The sequence below is a fragment of the Loxodonta africana genome, chromosome 4 (genome assembly GCF_030014295.1).
Source record: "Loxodonta africana isolate mLoxAfr1 chromosome 4, mLoxAfr1.hap2, whole genome shotgun sequence".
Classification (NCBI taxonomy): domain Eukaryota; kingdom Metazoa; phylum Chordata; class Mammalia; order Proboscidea; family Elephantidae; genus Loxodonta; species Loxodonta africana.
This window is the reverse complement of record NC_087345.1, coordinates 89,664,225-89,682,774: the sequence shown is the minus strand read 5'-3', so window position 1 is coordinate 89,682,774 and position 18,550 is coordinate 89,664,225. Positions and strand designations below refer to the sequence as shown.

Sequence of the window (18,550 nt, the reverse complement as noted above, 5' to 3'; positions counted from 1 at the left end):
GCACTGTGCCAAGGCAAATGGGAGGAGGGGCATGGGGTGGTCCACATGGAATGAGAGACCTGAGGTCCTGGGTGGCCTCAGAGGTTGGATTTGTATCCAATGAGGTGGAGTCCACGTCTCTGGGTGGAGGGGTTGGACAGGATTGAGGAGTAGGTGGGGAAAGAGCAGATGGAGGGAGCATTCACTTGGCATTAAGAAGCACAAACATATGCCAGTTAGTGATTTCAACCAGGGCTGGAGAGGGTGGGAGCAACGAGTTTAAGGTAGGATTCTGGCTGCCGGGAGTGTGAAGGGGTAGGGTAGGGGAGAAAGAGGTCTGATAGGGAGTTGGTGCTGTGGTCAGGCCTGAGGACTGAGCTGGAGTCAGGCTGTGGGAGTGCACAGGACGAGGCAGGATCACCGGGGGCTGGGGAAAGATTGCATGGGGCTGGGCTAGGATGTGTTGGCTGGAGATGGGGCCAAAGCGAGCTAAGAGTCTGACATGTTGCAGGGGCGGAGGCATTATATAGTTCACAAGATCACATCCCTTGCATTGCAGCAGCATTTATTAAAACAGATTAAGACAACCCGGAAGGCAAGGCACCAACAGACAGCCATGACCAAGAGGGAAACCCAGGAAGTGACCTAACCTTCTCCACCTCACCAGCTTTGCCTTGACCAGACTCCGCCTGCACCCAGCGGGAGGAGGGGAGATCGGTAGCAGCCTGGTGTCCATGGTTTTCTTTGAAATGTATAAAGGTGCACCGAATAGCAAGACCTGTCTGCAGTCTCCTAACCAGGGAGCTGTGGGCAAAAGCATTCCCCACCATAATGGGCCTCTCGACTAGAAGGCCAAAACAGGAGTTTAGTTGAAAGTTTATCCAGAAGAAGGAAGTCAGCTCGAGAGACAAGCAAAACACAAAATAAGCAGGCAATTGCTTCCTGCGGAGGCAACGCTGCTTTCCAGCCAGGAGAGGGGAACTGGTGGGAGGAAGTTTCTCTCTGGTTGAGCCTCAGGTTATGGGAGACCTGGCTGGATGGTTAGGCTCATTCCTTGTCCCGGGGGAGAACAAGCTTCCATAGGTCCAGCCACTCTGGGTGACTGGCCGGGTTCCAGAGGACTAGGCGAATAATACAAATTGGCCATAGGTATTTTGGAGGTAAGCTGGAGTTAAGTAAGGGGCTGGGACTGCCTCTCTAAACTGAAGCCAGGAGAAGAACGAGAAAACAACTCCCTAAAATGAGAAGGTGGAGGACAGCACCTGGGGTCCTTCCCTCTATTGGAACGTCTGGGAGATTCTGGAAGCAAGCACACATTTTCCATTCATACGCCATTCAGTGCCAGGGCTGGTGCATACAGGGCAGGCACTTGGCAGGAGGCCCCGACTACGCAAAGCGGACCGACCGGCTGCTCCCGCAGCTAAAGCTGGAGGTGCGGGCCTGGCTGGGGGCACAGGAGTCGGGTGCCATCACTGCGATGCTGCCCCCCGTTGCTGAGGGGCCGGAGGTAATCTGGCGCCCTGGGGTGGTGCTATATGTGAGGCTGCCGCAGGTGACTCCACCACCACGGGAGCTGCTGACACCTGAGGGAGGAGAGGAGATACGAGGGGTGAGCGGCCTGTTGGGATCTCGCCCACCCCAGACATGCCCCAAAATGCATCCGTATTGTAGGAGGGGCCTCCTCCTAGAAAGGGTTTCCCACTAGTTACCATGGAGTCAGTGCTAACTCTTGGCAACCCTACGTGTGTCAGAGTAGAACCACGCTCCATAGGGTTTTCAGTGGCTGACTTTTTGAAAGTAGATTGCTAGGCCTTTCTTCTGAGGTACTTCTGGGTGGACTTGAACCTCCAATCTTTGGGTTAGCAGCCAAGTGCATTAATTGTGCCACCCAGGGATTTCAAAAGGGATTTAATGCTCAGTAATTCAGGCCCTGTTCCTTTTGACATCATTCCATCCAGGGGCTGAGGGAAAGAAGGATACAAGGACATCTGGACCCAGAAGGGCAAATCTGTCTTGCTCCATGTCCATGGCCTGCAGCTCACAGTTGCCCCAGCAAAGGGTGCTCCATTCTGCTTTCTGTAACTCCCTAGGTGCTCTCCGATGGAGAAACAGGGGAAGAACAAATGTTCCACCCCCACCCACCCAGTTGGAGATCATTCAAAGGTTAATGGGTTAGGCCACCTGGTTCAGCTTTGCCCACCGACAAGACAAAGCAGATACTTACAGACATTCACAGAGCCTACACCTTCGCACAGCCTATGGGAAAGAAAAGTATATTAGCTCTGGATTTGAGTGGGATTTCTGAGCTGGATGGCTGCCTGGGGACTGGGGGGGATGGCCTGTGCACAGGTTTGACCCCTCCGGAGGGGCAGGCAGGGCTTCCCCAAAGCCTGAATTAAATGGTCACGTTCTTTCTTCAACTGTTCTTTAACCATGGTGACAAGCACGTCCGGTGTCCGGTAGAGGCCAGAGAGATTATGAACTCCACCCCCTGCCCCCAATCTAAGTGACCCCAGGTCACCCTGACCATGCAGATCAAGTTCACATAAATGAGAGCTGAATCAAATGTGGCAGTGTGTGAAAGGACCCTGTGGATGATGAAGAGCTAAATACATATAGGGGTGTATTGTTATAGCACCCAAGCCTGTGTGGAAGGCCAAGCTGCAACCTCAGGTAGGAAGTGATTCTTCAGTGTAGCAAAGTGGCTGAGAGAAGGGACTTTAGAGTCACATGACTTGGGTGCAGGTCCCAGCTCTTCCACTTATTAGCTGTGTAGCCATGAGAAAGCCATCAAACCTCTCTGAGCCTTATTTCTTTATCTTTGGATGGGAAAAATTATGCCTACCTTATTGGATTGCGAGGATTAAAACGAGTGCTTAGCACAGGCTTGGCACGTAGTAAGTATGGGATAAATTATTATTACTGTCATTATTTTTGAAGTTTCACCTGTACTAGCAGTGGTCAGAGATATAGCTCACCCTTCAGCTCAAGGAAATTCACCCCTGGAAGAGCAGGGCTTCCACCTTCTATACCTTGCAAGGTCCTCCTCAGCCTCACCTGTGCTCCTCTCCTTCCAGCAGGCGCCTGTAGGTGGCGATCTCGATGTCCAGGCCCAGCTTGGAGTTCATCACCTCCTGGTACTCCTTGAGCAGGCAGGCCATGTCCTGCTTGGCCTTCTGCAGGGCAGCCTCCAGCTCAGCCAGCTTGCACTTGGCGTCATTGAGGGCTGCCTCACCCTGCTGCTCTGCCTCAGCTACTGCAGCCTCCAGCTTGGCACGCTATGGGGGTGGAGATGTGAGGACAAGGATGAGTGAGAAGACACATGTTGCCTCACCTAAGCTGATGGAGCAAGGGCAGGGAGCAGGGGGTCCCAGGGAGAAGGTCATGTCTATGACCAGGGAGTTAATGGGCTGTGAACATGGGAGAGGAGATGAGCAGGCTTTTCACTGTCTCTCCTTAATGGGGGTCCCAGAGTGGCCAATGAAGGGGTAAGATCCCACCCTTGGGAGTCAGTGGTACAAGGCTCATCCCGCTGGAGTGCTGCGTGATGTGGTAGAGCCCCTGCCTTTCTGTGGGTCCCTGCTTCCTTACTGTCATACCGAGAAGCCTGATCAGGCCAGGCCTTTGCCCTCCTGGGGGAGAAGGGCCGGTGCTGCAACCTGCCCATGCTGGGTATTCAAGTGTACCTGGCACTTGGCATTCTCAATCTCGGCTGTCAGCCTCTGGATCACGCGGTTCAGCTCGTTGATCTCCTCCTTGGTGCGGCGCAAGGACTCCCCGTGCCTGACCACCGTGGCCTTCATCTCCTCGCACTGTGGGAAAGCAGGACAGGTCATCTCACTTAGCCCCATGGCTGACCCTAGACATAAACTTAAATCTAGCCCGTGCCCTAGCCCTAACCTTAACCCAAACATAGCCCTAGCCCTAAACCTAACCCTATCCCTAATGCGGACACTAACTCTAACCTTAACCCTAACCCCAATCCAGCTCTAACCCTATCACAACCTGTCACCCTACTTTCAGCTGTCTGCTCTTCCCTTGTCCACCCCCCAGCTACCTAGACAAAGGTTGAAGCTCTTTCTGCATCCTTCCTACAGGGTTCTGGAAAGAGGCGCGCACCTTGGTGCGGTACCAAGACTCAGCCTCGGCCCGGCTGCGGCTGGCGATGTCGTCGTACTGAGCCTTGATTTCAGCTACAATGCAGTCCATGTTCAGGTCTCGGCTGTTGTCCATCTTGACGATGACCGAGGTGTCTGAGATGTTGGAGTGCAGAACGCGGATCTCCTGGGGGACAACAGCTAATGCATTTAGTTCTGGCCCCATTGCGGGGGGAGGGGTGCCCACTCCCTGCAGGAGCACAGGTCTTAAATGTTACATGACTCCTGCTCCATTTGCCCCTCCACCCTCCACACCTTTATTCACACGTAGGGACATCATGAAACAATAAAGCTCAATGGGGCCATAGAGTCATGGGGCAAATGGATAAACTGAGGCCCAGAGAGTGAAAAAAGCTTGACCCAAAGGCACCCAGCAGGGGAGCTGGGGTTTGAATGCCAGAACCAGTGACCGGTCCACTAATGAAGACCACTTTAACTGGGAACCCATGCCCTGACCTCCCACTGCCACATACACGCTCATATCCATCTGTAGACTGTGCTCATATGAACTCATACACACAGCTCGGCACACACACTCCATTCCCAGACAGAGAAGCCACCTGCACACATATACTCCATAATGCTCAAACACCTGTGCCAGACTCCCACATGAACACAGATGTGGCTTACGCAAACACATGCATGTGTCTCTGAGATCCATGTAACACATCTGTACCATGGGCCCCTCTTGCATATGTGTGCATGTTCTTTTCACACTCACATCATACATGGACAGGCATACACATGTGCCCCCTTTCCCCACTCTCCCAGATTCCACACCTCCCCTCCGTCTGCCCTGGCCGGCTGGCAAGGCCCCTCACCTCCTCATAGAGCCGTCTCAAGAAGCTAGTCTCCTCCACCAGGGCCTCCACGTTGGCCTCCAGGTCTGATTTCCGCAGGTAGGCACAGTCCACATCCTGGTGGTGGACAGAGAGGGGGTGTATGTGAGAGAAGACCCAAAGGAAGGTGGTGCCCCGTGATCGGGGGTAACCATGTCCCATACTAGAGGCTGCACAGTGGGTCTCCCTTCCCTGCCCCATGGGCAGCCCCCTCACCTTCTTCAGGACCACAAACTCGTTCTCTGCTGTGGCTCTCAGAGCCACCTCTTCTTCATACCTAGGATGGGGGAGGAGAGGGGTAGGAGCTGAGGGCCCTGGGGATTGAATGCCACCCCAGCTTCTGGGCAAGCTCTTCAAGGGATAAAAAGGGGCTGACCTCCTTCAAATGTTATCTGGTTCTCTCAGTGACCTATTCAGTGCATTTTCATGGGCTAGCACTTGCTCCAGCCTGGCTTGATTTTACCCCAGTCCTTCTGCCTCTGGGGTGAGAGCCAGGAATACACACTCCATCCTTAAAGTCTAAAGTCATCCCCTGCACCCTAGATCCACAGAGAGCTCGTGCCACTGCCAGGGAGAACACCCAGCCCAAGTCATAGAGGTAACCTGGGAAGGGCAGGGAGCATAGACAGCTGTAGAACTCCATTGGGTTTCCTGTCTTCACTCTCCCCAAAGCTAGATCTAAGACCTCTGGGGCTTCAAAGGGCTGGAGTGGAGCTAAAGAATCTGAAGAAACTTAGATTCCTATTGGACGCCCTCTGAGCTCCTGGCTTTGTCAGGAATCCTAAAGAAGCTACTTCAAGTGGGCTAGGGATGGAACCTTTCCAGCCTTCCCCCTGTGCTCCCGTGGTCCCTGCCTGCACTCACTTCTTCTTGTATCCCTCCAGCACCTCCTGCACGTGGTTGAGCTCAGAGGCCAGTCTTCCACTGTCGGCCTCCACACACTCGGCCTCCCGCCTCAGCGTCTCGATGTACCCATTGAACAGAGGCTCAAGGTTGCTCTCGCAACAGCGTTGGTTCTGGTAGAACTGCCACTTGGTCTCCAGCAGCTTGTTCTGCTGCTCCAGGAAGCGCACCTGCCATCCAGGGTGGGGGAAAGAAACTCAGGGGGGAGCCCTGATGGAGAAGTGTCCAGTCCCCCAGAGTCCTCTCTGCTCTTGAATACTTCTTGAACAGCCAGGACCCAGCCAAGGGCTGAGCCATGGGGTTGAGTGTCTGGGGCTCAAGGAGCTGTACTCCCGGCCCCCAGGTAGGTAGTTGTGGGTGAAAGGGAAAGTGCCTAGGCTTGGTGCCAAAGGTCTGATTCAAATCCGAGTTCTGCCACTTTGAGTGGCTAAGTTAATTAATCTCTTGATGCTTGTTTTTCTTAGTTCTAAAATGGAGATGATAATATACTGACCTTAGAGTTGTAAAGATTAAACACATTAATACGTATGACGTGTTGAAAACAGTCCCTGACACACAATAAGTGCTCAATAAATTTAACTATTATTATAGTTTTTTATAGTTACCAGTCATTTTTTATTTTCTCATTTATGCAACACTTATTGAATATTTACTATGTGGTATGTCAGGCCTGTGCATTTACATTTATTTATATAATTTCATTCGATTATCACAACCCTGTGAAGGGGTTGATGTTATTTCCCCCATATTACAGACGGGAAAACTGAGACCCCACGCCGTGAAATGACTAGCTAGCTCATGGCCACACTACTAGTAAGTTATGGTGTCAGGTTTCTATGTCCTCTGAGTTTCCACCCTCTGCCTCCGACCACCACAGTATGTCTATGAGTACCTTATCAAAGCTCCCTCAGCCTCAATTTCTTTATTTGAAAAATGGGGATAATAATACCTCCCTGCCCTGGGTAATTTTGAGGATTAACCAAAATCACTAAAGTGATGTGTTAGCAAGACAGTCACCCCCAACTCCAGCCCCAGCCCCCTGAGCCCAGCCCTATCTACTCAGCTACAGGAAGGTCTTGTGGACACAGGAGAAGTCAACATGAAGGAGATGAGAGAGGAACGTCATCGGGTGGCTTCAGCCCCCCTCCCTAGACCTTCTTGGGAGGCAGTCTCACAGTGTTTTTCCCACTCTTGGCTGCATCTGTGGGCTTCCCCATGCTAGTGTAACCTCCTCCTCTTTCACATGCTTAGCCCTCCCTCTGATTAATCTCCGAAGGTTAATTGCTCTGCCTCCTCGCCCCGCTACTGTCCTTGGGAAATCATACTAAGAGCTAGCATTTTTTGAGTGCTCAGTGTTTGCCAGCACTCTTCACGCATTAACTTATCAATCCTCACAACAAGCCGATGAGGCAGGTACTGTTAGATGGAGTTCAGTAACATGACTGAGGCCCCAAACTGCTGAGTTGCAAGGCCAGGACTGGGGGAGGCAGCGTGACTCCGAGCGTGCCGCTCACCACTTGAAAAGCTGTCCTTTCTTCCCTGGACCTGAGCCACAACGTCTTCTGTTCTCCCCTTTGTCCCCTGCTCTTCCAGCACCCAGTGCCAGTCCAGTTTTCCAGGGACAGCTCTGATATTCCTGTGTTGTTTTGGCCCCAGAAGCACACACACACTTTAGATCACATTCTCAATTTCTGGACCATGTCTGAAAAACCAAAGTCAATCTGTGGACATCAGGTTGATCCCAACTCATGGTCACCTCATAGTTCTTGGCTATAATCTTAATGGAAACAGATCGCCAGGCCTTTCTTTTGCAGTACTGCTGGGTGGGCTCGAATCACCAAACCTTTAGGTTAGTGGCCGAGTGCAAACCATTGGTGTCACCTAGGAACCTTGGGAGACTCCCGGGTGGTGCAAACAGTTAAGCACTCAACCACTAGCCAAAAGGTTGGTGGTTCAAACCCACCTGGAGCTGCCTTGGAAGACAGTCCTGGTGATCTGCTTCCTAAGGCCACAGCCTTAAAAATCCCATGGAGCAGTTCTACTCTGCACACATGAGCTCGCCATGAGTTAGAATGGACTTGGCAGCAACTAATGGCAACAAACAACAATAATCAAACAACAAAAATCCCGGACCATACCTAGACCTCAGTAAACATTTCTAGAATTAAATGAGAATTGATCCCTCTGCCTACGCTGGTCTGCTTTTATTTCCCTCTGCTGTGTCCATCCTATCTCCCCAACAGATTGGGGCTTTCCGGAGGGCAGGGGACCACTGGGCCCTTCTCTGCTCTTTGGAGCTGGATCCTCATAGGCCTCACTGACCTTGTCGATGAAGGCAGCGAACTTGCTGTTGAGGTTCTTGATCTGCTCCTTCTCCTCCTGCTTCACACACTGCGCGTTGGGGTCGATCTCCAGGTTGAGGGGTGTGAGCAGGCTTTCGTTGACTGACACGGTGGTGATGCAGGGGGCACTGGGCCCAGCCACGCCGCCAGAGCGGTAGCCAAAGCTGCGGCTGCAGGAACCAGTGCGGAAGCCGCCGACAGCCATGCGGGGTCCACCAGAGCCCAGATTACAGAGGCTGCGGCTGCTAAAGCCCGTCAGGCCCCGGTAGCAGGAGATGCCTCGATAGGGGGCTGCCGTGATGCAGCAGCGGGTGCCGGTTTTGGGGGCCACAGCTGAACAGGAGCTGAAGTTTCTGGTAACTCCACATCCTGAACTGATTCTGTAGGAGCGGCACGACATGGTGTAGGTCTGAGGTCTGAGCGGATCTGGGCGATGGTGCAAGATAGTGTGAGTTGTGGAGAGAGCGCCTCAGAATCTTCTGGCCTCTCTGATCCTTCCTGGTCCTTTTATTGGTGTGGAGAGCTGGGGTTGGCTGCATAAAAGGAGCGAAAAGCCATTTTATGTTGTTTATTGGCTTGGGGAGTTTGCCAGCAACTCCTCAAGGACTCATCTTAAAGGTGAGCTCAGTGGCGACTCTGGGGCTTCGTAAAGGTATTGAAGATGTTATTAGGGACACTGTGGGTTTGCACTTTTCATCTTCAAAGCTCCCTTACATAACATTAAGTAATTAATTTTCTTGTAGTCTGCCTGTGAGATGGCCTCAACCCACACCTGGAGACGGATTTGAACTCCAAACAGCCTGGGGGTGGTTAGGTTTGGGGTATAGGATGGGCCACTATCTCAAGACAGGAAATCCTGGGATCTGAAGTTGGGGGAGACCCCAACGGGTCACGGGGTCTCTATCTCCAGGGCTCATTCTCAAGTGAATCATTGTGTTTCATGGGCTAATTGATCAGACATGTCAAACCAACCCAGGCAGTATTGCCAGAAGGTGGTTCAGGACCAGGGGGGGTGTTTTGACAGAGGGCTGGAACAGATGGTCTCTTGGAACCTTCTGGATTCTAGTCCGGAAGGCTCTGTGCCAGAGTCATCATTTCTTACTCGGCAAAACTTGAAACCACTCAACTCTCAGGGGCCACGGTAATGGGTGCTCGTGAGTAATGGGGAGGCTCCTCTTCAGCCGCTTTCTCCCAGTTGGCTGAAAGGATTGGAGAAACCAATTTGAGGATGATCTGTGTGCTGCCAACTTGCTCTGGGTGGCTTCCCTTTGCTCCTTAAGAAGAAACAGGCCCTGTGAGTCTCTCTTCCTCCCATGACCATTGCCAGAGGAGGTGTTGATTCCTTTCACCAGCCCTGAAATTCCCACCTCTGGAGGAACGTTTAGAATGGAGAAGTGTGTGGGATGGTGGCTTTTTCTCGTCAGAGAACGCTGGGATTTTTGGTTCCCGGGGGCTCTGGGAGCACTGCTCTTTCTAACACCCCTGCTTCCCTGTGTATCCTTGGGCCCCTTATTAGGATAATAATTGCTATTGTTTTAATGTTTATTGAACATGACCCTTGGGGATGTGATGTCTGCCTCCAGGGAGATTAGCCAGACTCTTGAGATGTTGGGAACGTAAGGAGGAAAAGCTGATGAGCTTCCTTCAGAGGGTGACTCCTCCTCCAGGGAGCTTTCTAAAATCAGACTTTGCCAGTGTACTGCCTTCCCTCTGAGTCCTCAGTGAGATGCCCTGTACTCTGCCCTGGGTCTGCCCTCATTCCCACCACTGGGCCCATCTCAGGTCTTCACCTAAATGAAGCTGATGGATGTCTACCTCATATCCCACACCTGTAATTCAGGGTAGGATAGAGAGACCTTGGGCAGCTGGTGGGGGAAGAGCAGGTGGCCTCACCAGCTGGCCCTAAAAGATATTCAGATTCTGTTCACTAATGGGAAGCAGCTGGGATTTAGCAATCTGGGCAGTGGAATCAAAGTTGGAAGACCTGGTTCATATGCCAGCTTGGACCCTTCCTAGCTGCGTGGATTTGGAGAAATTCTTAACCTCTCTGAGCCTCCATTTCCTTGACTATAAAATGGAATTCATCCTTACTTTCCAGGGTAGGTTGAGTGGGTTAATACACGAGGAAGTGCTTCTGGGGCCATAAACCCTGTATAAAGGAAAGATACTATGTGTTTCTTCAGAACATGCCCACCACCCCATGTGCCCCCTCATCCAGTGAACAGTGGGTCTGCCCCTGCCCTGCCCACGGACTTCACTGTCTCTGTATATTTATGGCTTCTTTTAGTGTTTTCTTTAACCTGATTTCACTATTATAGAAGTTTTGGGTGGAATCTGGGATGAGGAGAGGAGAAGGCTGTATTAGGGAGCACAGGGGATGAGTCCCAGCCCCCACCTCAACAGTGACCCTGTTGGCCTGGGCTCAAGGACAAATGCTGATGCTTGGGACAGTGAGCTCATTGGCCGGCTGGCCACCTGTTGTATAGATCAGCAACTGGTGTGGTGTGGGCCAAGGGGCGTTGGAGGGTGGGGGCTGTGTGTGAGAGGTAGAGAATGGGTGGGTCCTCTGCTCAGCCAGCCTTGGAAACCCATCAAACCTCACGCCTTTCACAGTTTCTGTAAGCCTCTGTTCTCCTTCAGTTTGGTGAAGATGGAAACAGATCCATTTCTGCCTCTGGGGGCAGCAGAGAGGGGAGGCAAGGCTTTGTCCTGGACAGAGGCCCTGCGTCAGCTGCTCATTCATGCCACACACACACACACACACGCACGCACGCACACACACACGCACACGCACACGCACATGCACACGCACGCATACACACACACGTATACACATACCACCCAAACCTCCACCCTGAATTGGGCCTGGGCACTGAGGATGGGATGGGGAAGCCAGGAGGCTCAGGAGACCTGGGGATAGCCCCACTGTTTTCAGCAACAAGATACCACCCAAGACCAGCAAAACTATCCAGAACAAAGGGTATGAGCACGCCCACGGGACACTAGGAGTGAGAACAGGCCCAGCCCTGCACAGGGATGTGCTCCTGGGCACTGGGTGAAGTTTGGATTGCTGAAGATGGCAGTGGTGAGCCCAGGGCCATGAGGACTGCTCAGGATGGCTGTCCAGACAGAGCTTTGGATTGGAGAAGCTGAGGTGAGGGCAAGGAGGAGAGGGAGGCTGAGTTCTCATAGTGCTGCTGCCAGGGCAAGGGAAAAACTCACAGACCAAGCCAGGCTGGGCCTTTGCTGTATGGTTATACGGAGGGGCAGATAATCTATAGCCCTATGCCTACCTCTACCTGTCATTCAGCCACCCTCCTTTCCTGTCTCCTCATTTTCTGCTCACCTGTGCCCTCTTTTTTTGCAGAAGAAAGGCCTGGTGATCTGCTTCCTTAAAGATTACAGCCAAGAAGACTCTATGGAGCAATTCTGCTCTCTAAGGCATGGGGTCACCATGAGTCGGAATTGACTGCATGGCAATTTTTTTTTTGTGCCCTATTAATTTCCCTCACACTCCTCTTCCTATGCCCAAGCCTTCTCCCCAGTCACACCTTTGCCTGGAATGTTCCAGAATGGCAATGGCCACCTCTTCCAGGAAGCCTTTGAGAACTAATCAGAGGGAGGGTGTGATTTCTCCTCCTGTCCCAGGAGGCAGCTCATAAAATGTTCTCTCAGGCACTCCTCAGGTAACTCCAATTACCCCTTCCCACACCCTCTTGTCCTAGGTACACTCATTCATCACCCTCTTTGGTCCTGTTCCCTTCTGCCCCCACACCTTTTGAAGGCCACACCCAGTGTTGAGAAGTCCACTCAAGAACCTATATCCCTCCCATAATATTTAAAATGCTCCTGAGTGGCCACTTCTTATAAAAAGTCTCTAAGGGCTAGTTGGATGACAAAGCTTCTGTCCCCACCTGGAGTCTCAGGCAATTTCTCAGACCCCCTCTGAACCATTAAATCTCCTGGGATTTCCCTAGTGACCTCATCACTCACACCTCAGACCCACTCAGTGATGGTCCCATCCCCCTCCTGCATTTTGCCTAAGCTGGGATGCTAGTCTGGAGCAGACTTGCTCTCTCTCACACCAGGGCTCACTGTTGCCTTTCCCTTCCACTCTTTTCAGTGTACTTAGAACCCCCCTGCTTCCAGGAAGACTTCCTGGATTTGTTAGGAGATAGGGGAGCTCTGATAACTTTTCTGGTCCTATCTGTCTTAGAGCTGCCTGTTGACCATCCCATTTGTGTATTTGTATCTGCCTGGACTGTCAAGGACCATCTCACTGCCCCTCCTGGCTGGCTGGTTCTTCTGAGTCAACCCTGACCGGCTCCCCATGTGCCCTTGTTGACCCAGCTGATTCAAGCTGGGCATCACCGTCCAACTCTGCTGGTCTTCTACACTTTTATTATGTATCCAAATCTATGCCACCTCCTGGTGCCGGGACCTAACTATGGGACAGGATCTTCTAGTCCCATGGGACAGGGTCTTCTAGTCCCACGACACTTTCTGTGGCTTTTGCAAAATTTGGACATGATTCATTGACCCTATGTGAGAGGAGTGAGGGTTGGAGCAGTAGGGAGGAGTTGGATGAATCCACCCTCTCTTCCCTAGTGAGCTGGGCCCTTCTTCCAGCTGTCAAAGATGCTCCCTGGCCTGCCCCACCTTTTCTCTTAAGGGCTTCCCCACTAGAAACACCAAGAAACTCCATACTAGCCTCCTCAACCCTGTCCACATGCCTTCCTGCAGGCAGCTTCCCTTGTGGCTTCGCTGTTTGCCAGGGAAAATGCTCAGTCAACACAGAGCCTCTAATTTCAAGAAATGGACCATATTAACGCATACAAAAGCTGGATGATGAATAAGGAAGACTGAAGAATTGACACCTTTGAATTGTGGTGCTGGAAGGTTATTAAATATACCATGGACTACCAAAAGAATGAACAATACTATCTTGGAAGAAGTACAATCAGAATGTTCCTTGGAAGCAAAGATGGTGAGACTAGGTCTCAGATACTTTGGACATGTTATCAGGAGGGATCAGTCCCTGGAGAAGGACATTATGCTTGGTAAAGTAGAGGGTCAGCAAAAAAAGGCAGACCCTCAACGAGATGGATTGACACAGTAGTTGCAACAATGAGCTCAGGCATAACAATGATTGTGAGGATAGCGCAAGATCGGGCAGTGTTTCATTCTGTTGTGCATAGGGTAGCTATGAGTCGGAACCGACTTGACTGCACCTAACAACAACAACAATGGTTTTGATCACCATCCATTTGTTAGTTTGTTGTACTGTGTGGCTCGTGTGTTACTATGATGCTGGAAGCCATGCCACCAGTATTTAAAATATAAGCAGGGTCACCTGTGGTGGTCAGCTTTCAGCAGAGCTTCCAGACTAAGATAGACTAGGAAGAAAGGCCTGGCTACCTACTTCTGCAAATTAGCCAATGAAAACCCTATGAATCACAGAATATTGCCTCAGACTTTGACTTGCTTACTTTGGACATGTCATCAGGAGGGACCGATCACTGCAGAAGGACATCATGTTGGGTAGAGTGGAGGGCCTATGAAAATAAGGGAAACCCTCAATGAGATGGGTTGACACAACAGCTGTAACAATGGACTGAACCATAGCAACAATAATGAAGATGGCACCAGACTGCACAACATTTTATTCTCTTATACATGGAGTTGCCATAAGTCAAAGCTGACTTGGTGGTAACTAACAACAGCAGTGGTTTTGAAAATGTTTCTTCTTTTCGTTTGAGCAGCAGAACCATTCCCTAAATCTTACAAGGAAGACAGCTATATAAAGCCATACATTCATTTAGTTATATTCAGTTGTAAAGACAGGTAAGATTGATACACTGGTCTCTCTGTGTCCCCTTGCCCTGCTGTCGTCCATTCTCAACACAGTAGAGTAATCCCCTTAAAACATTAGGTTGGATCACATTATTCCTCCACTCAAGCCTCCCGGTGACTCCGCATTTCACTTGGAGTGAAAGAGAAAGTCCTGATGATGGCCAACAAGGCCCTCACTGCCTGGCCTCAACTCCTCCAACTGGTCTTCTTGCTCTCAGCACCCGCACTGGCCCCCTGCTGCCCCTTGAACACCAGGCACATTCCAGACTCAGGGCATTCGTGCTTGCTCTTCCTTCTGTCAGGAGTTCTCTTCCCTCATCCACTTGACTTGTTCAATCACTCCTGTGGGAGGAGGGGGAGAATGAGTCTTTGCTCAAATATTCTCTCTCAAAGAGGGCTCCCTGTTTCTTCCTTGTAACATGGCAACCTGTCCCCTCCACCCCTAGACTTTCCCTGTCTGGCTAATCTTGTTCTGCTCTATTTCTTTTTTTCCATAGCACTTAGCGTCTTCCGACACCTCTGTTGTCGTTAGGTGCCATCTACTCTGTTTCCACTCAGCGACCCTATGTACAACACAATGAAACACTGCCCAGATCTGTGCCAGCCTCACAATTGTTGCTATGTTTGAATCTGTTGTTGCAGCCACTGTGTAAATCCATCTTGGTGAGGATCTTCCTCTTTTTTGCTGACCCTCTACTTTACAAGCATGATGTCCTTCTCCAGAGACTGGCCCCTCCTGATAACATATCCAAAGTATGCCATCATTGCTTCTAAGGAACATTCTGCCTGTACTTCTCTCAAGACAGATTTGTTCATTCTTCTTGTAGTCCACCACAATTCAAACGCATCTATTTTTCTTTAGTCTTCCTTACTCATTGTCCACGTTTCACATGCATAAGAGGAAATTGAAAATGCCATGGCTTGGATCACTGTAGAATTATTTATTTAGTGTATTCAGTTATTACTGTCTGCTTACTCCAAAATGAAGAGGACTTGAAGTACTTACTGATGAAGGTCAAAGACTACATACAGCCTTCAGTATGGATTGTACAACATAAAGAAAATACAAATCTTCACAACTGGGCCAATAAGCAACATCACGATAAACAGAGAAAAGATCGAAGTTGTCAAAATCCATTGCCGTCAAGTTGATTTTGACTTATAATGACCCTATAGGACAGAATAGTACTGCCCCATAGAGTTTCCAAGGAGCACCTGGTGAATTTGAACTGCCGGCCTTTTGGTTAGCAGCTGTGGCACTTAACCACCACGCCGCCAGAAGTTGTCAAGGACTTCATTTTACTTGGGTCCACAAATAAACGCCCATGGAAGCAGCAGTCAAGAAATCAGACAACATATTGTATTGGGCAAATCTGCTGCAAGAGACCTTTTTAAAGTGTTCAGAAGCAAAGATGTCACTTGGAGGACTAAAGGTGAGCCTGACCCAGCCATGGTATTTTCAATCGCCTTTTATGCATGTGAGAGCTGGACAATGAATAAGGAAGACCAAAGAAGAATTGATGCCTTCGAATTACGGTGTTGGTGAAGAATATTGAATATACCACGGACTGCCAGAAGAATGAACAAATCTGTCTTGGAAGAAGTACAGTCAGAATGTTCCTTGGAAGCAAGGATGGCGAGACTTCATCTCATGCACTTTGGACATGTTATCAGAGGGACCAGTCCCTGGAGAAGGACATCATGCTTGGTAAAGTAGAGGGTCAGCAGAAAAGAGGAAGAACCTCAATGAGATGGTTTGCCACAGTGGGTGCAACAGTGGGTTCAAGAATAACAATTGTTGTGAGGATGGTACAGGACTGGGCAATGTTTTATTCCTTGGTACATACAGTCACTATGAGTCAAACAAACTGCAGGACACCTAACAAACAACATCAACAGTAACTCTAAAAATGTAAACTCCATGGGAGCAGGCATTTTTTTGGCTTTGTTCGCTGATGAATCCCAAGCACTTAGAACAGTGTTGGAAGTATGTGCCTGGTTAATATTTGTTGGCTGATTGAATGGATAAACCAATGGATCTCTAGGACAGTTTATTGGATGTTTGGCAGAAAACGCCACTTTGTGAGAAGTGTTGGCCCCTGAATCCCAAGGAGCACACCGTTTGAGAACCATGGACCCCGATCCCTCCACAACTCTTTCCTGCTTCAAGGCTGTAGTTTTCTGTGCATGTAGGAACAAAAACCAACACAGGATGGTAAAAATAGTGCCATATTGGGCTGGTGAGAGAGGGGGTGAATTTCTCCTTAAAATTTGCTGTTCTTTGTTGAAATGTTTTGTCCTAAACACAATTTTTTGAGAAAAATACTTTTAAAAGACTCTAAGCCCTCTCCCTTCACCTTCCCCACTATATACCAAAAAACCAAACCAAACCCACTGCCGTCCAGTCGATTCTGACTCATAGTGACCCTAGAGGACAGAGTAGAACTGCCCCACTATATCCCCAAAACCCCATAATCTTGCTGGCAAGTCTACTTTGAAAACCCCCTGCACAGTGTCTCTTCTGAAGTTGAAGCCGGCAGAGGGCAGCAAACTCCTACAGCTAGCCCTGTGGAGGTTGGCCCTCACTTCAGGAGCAGGAAAGGTTAGAGAGTGCCTGCTTGTGGCTCAGGTCTCCAGCACTTTGGACATTGGAAAGAGTCTTCTGACACTCTATATCCAGCCCTGTTTGGTACTGGAGTGGTCGAGTTGCTGACCACAGCTGCTCTCATTAATAACAAAAGTGGAAATAACAGTAATAGATATCACTGCCATCACCAAACCAATAAACCAGAAAAAACCCAAACCCATTACTGTCGGGTTGATTCTGACTCATAGTGACCTTATAGGACAGAGTAGAACAGCCCCATAGAGTTTCCAAGGACTGGCTGGTGGGTTTGAACTGCCAACCTTTCGGTTAGCAGCTACAGCACTTAACAACTACACCACCAGGGTTTCCAATAGTAACCATTTGTTGTGTACCCACTATGTGCTAGACTAAGCACTGTAGCTGTATAATTGTATGTGATCTCCACGAGAACAAATTGAAGTGGGAAATAGTTCCCCATTTTATGGACAGTCAAGAGGCTTATTGAGATTTGCAGGCAGACAACATGGTGGTGAAGAGTATGAGCTCTGGAGTCAGAGTGTCTTTGCTTCCACCACTTACTTAACCTCCTTGTGCCTCAGTTTTGGCATCTGTCAAATGGGAAATAACAAAAGAATCTACCACTTAAGCGTATTAAGAGAATTAAAGCACAAAAAGCACTTGAAACACTGCTCAGTTCAGTTATGTTAAGTATTATTGTGGCCTATTATTACCTTTCGTCACACAGCCAGTAAACAGAGGACCTGGCATTTCAACCCAGGTTTGCCTACACCAGAGTCCGTGGGTTTTACCCCCTACACCACCTTCCATGAAAATAAACTGCTTTGCTGAGAGCCTAGCAAAGGGGGCAGCAGATGCTAAGGTCTGGACTCTTGGAGGTGGGGGTATAAAGTAATTTCTCCCCTTAAGCGGGTCCTCAGGCTAGGCCACAGGAGATCCTACCCCCAGGAAAGGCTCCAAGTGTCAGCTTCTGACTGGATCTGAGCCCTGGTCTGCTTTCTGGAGGAGCAACCCGGATAGGCTTGGGATACTCAAGACCAGGCTTAAGGGTACATGGATGGGGTTGGGGCATGTGGGCTCCATCCCCAAGCCATTTTCTGATATGCATTGCCCTGGCCAGTCTATCTATACACTGCCTTGAATGACACATGATAGGTGGATCTTTGGCTCTAGGGGAAGAATACAAGAGAAAAAAGGGAACTCAGTTTCCACAATCATAGATTTTTAGGTTTGAATGGGACCTTAGCCCAAACACCTCTTTAAGATTTCTACCCGGAACATGCCCTGATTGGGCTTGCATACCTCCATGAATGGGATTTCACTACCACCCATGTCAGCCCAATCCATCGTTAGTTCTGGAAAGCCCTTCCTTTTGCTGAGGTAGATTGGCTCTCTCTGCGGTGTCCCCAGGGGTCCTGGTTCAACCCCTCTGGGGTCATCTAGAGAAAGCCCACCCTTTTCACTTGCACTTTTTAAAGAATTTTCTTCTGCCTCCTTGGGGAGGGGAACAGGGAGCTGCAGAGACAAACAGTTTCGAGTCCTGGGCTGGTCTTCAGGTGACATGCTGTTGCAGTGTGACAGCTGTTATCCTTTCTTATTGGTTGATGGCAGTACAGTCTTAATTGTTAACTATTTTAACTCTCTCTGCACTTCTCTCCAGGAGGCTGAGCCCTGGCATCAGAGACTTTGGCCTGGAAGGGTTAGCAAGGCCAATAAGGGCCTGGGGGCGTCTGTGGGGATGGTTATGAAATGTGCAAAGATCTGGAGTTAGAAAGCCAAAAAGGAAGAACATGCTCGGCATTTCTCAAATTGAAAGAACAGAAGAAAAAGTGCAAGCCTTGACTTGCTATATTGAAGGATTTTATGGGCAAA

General features: G+C 49.9%; 1 protein-coding gene across 1 annotated transcript; it reads right to left on the bottom strand.

The window, feature by feature from the left end:
* Positions 1-1,365: 1,365 nt before the first annotated feature.
* LOC100665563 (keratin, type II cuticular Hb5) lies at positions 1,366-8,620 on the bottom strand. The gene is made up of 9 exons (XM_003405030.4): positions 8,201-8,620; positions 5,840-6,048; positions 5,192-5,252; positions 4,958-5,053; positions 4,099-4,263; positions 3,666-3,791; positions 3,037-3,257; positions 2,204-2,235; positions 1,366-1,562 (listed from the first exon to the last, which is right to left on the bottom strand). The coding sequence occupies exons 1-9, from the start codon at positions 8,618-8,620 to the stop codon at positions 1,366-1,368; spliced, it is 1,527 nt and encodes a 508-aa protein (XP_003405078.1).
* Between the last annotated feature and the right edge of the window lie 9,930 nt (positions 8,621-18,550).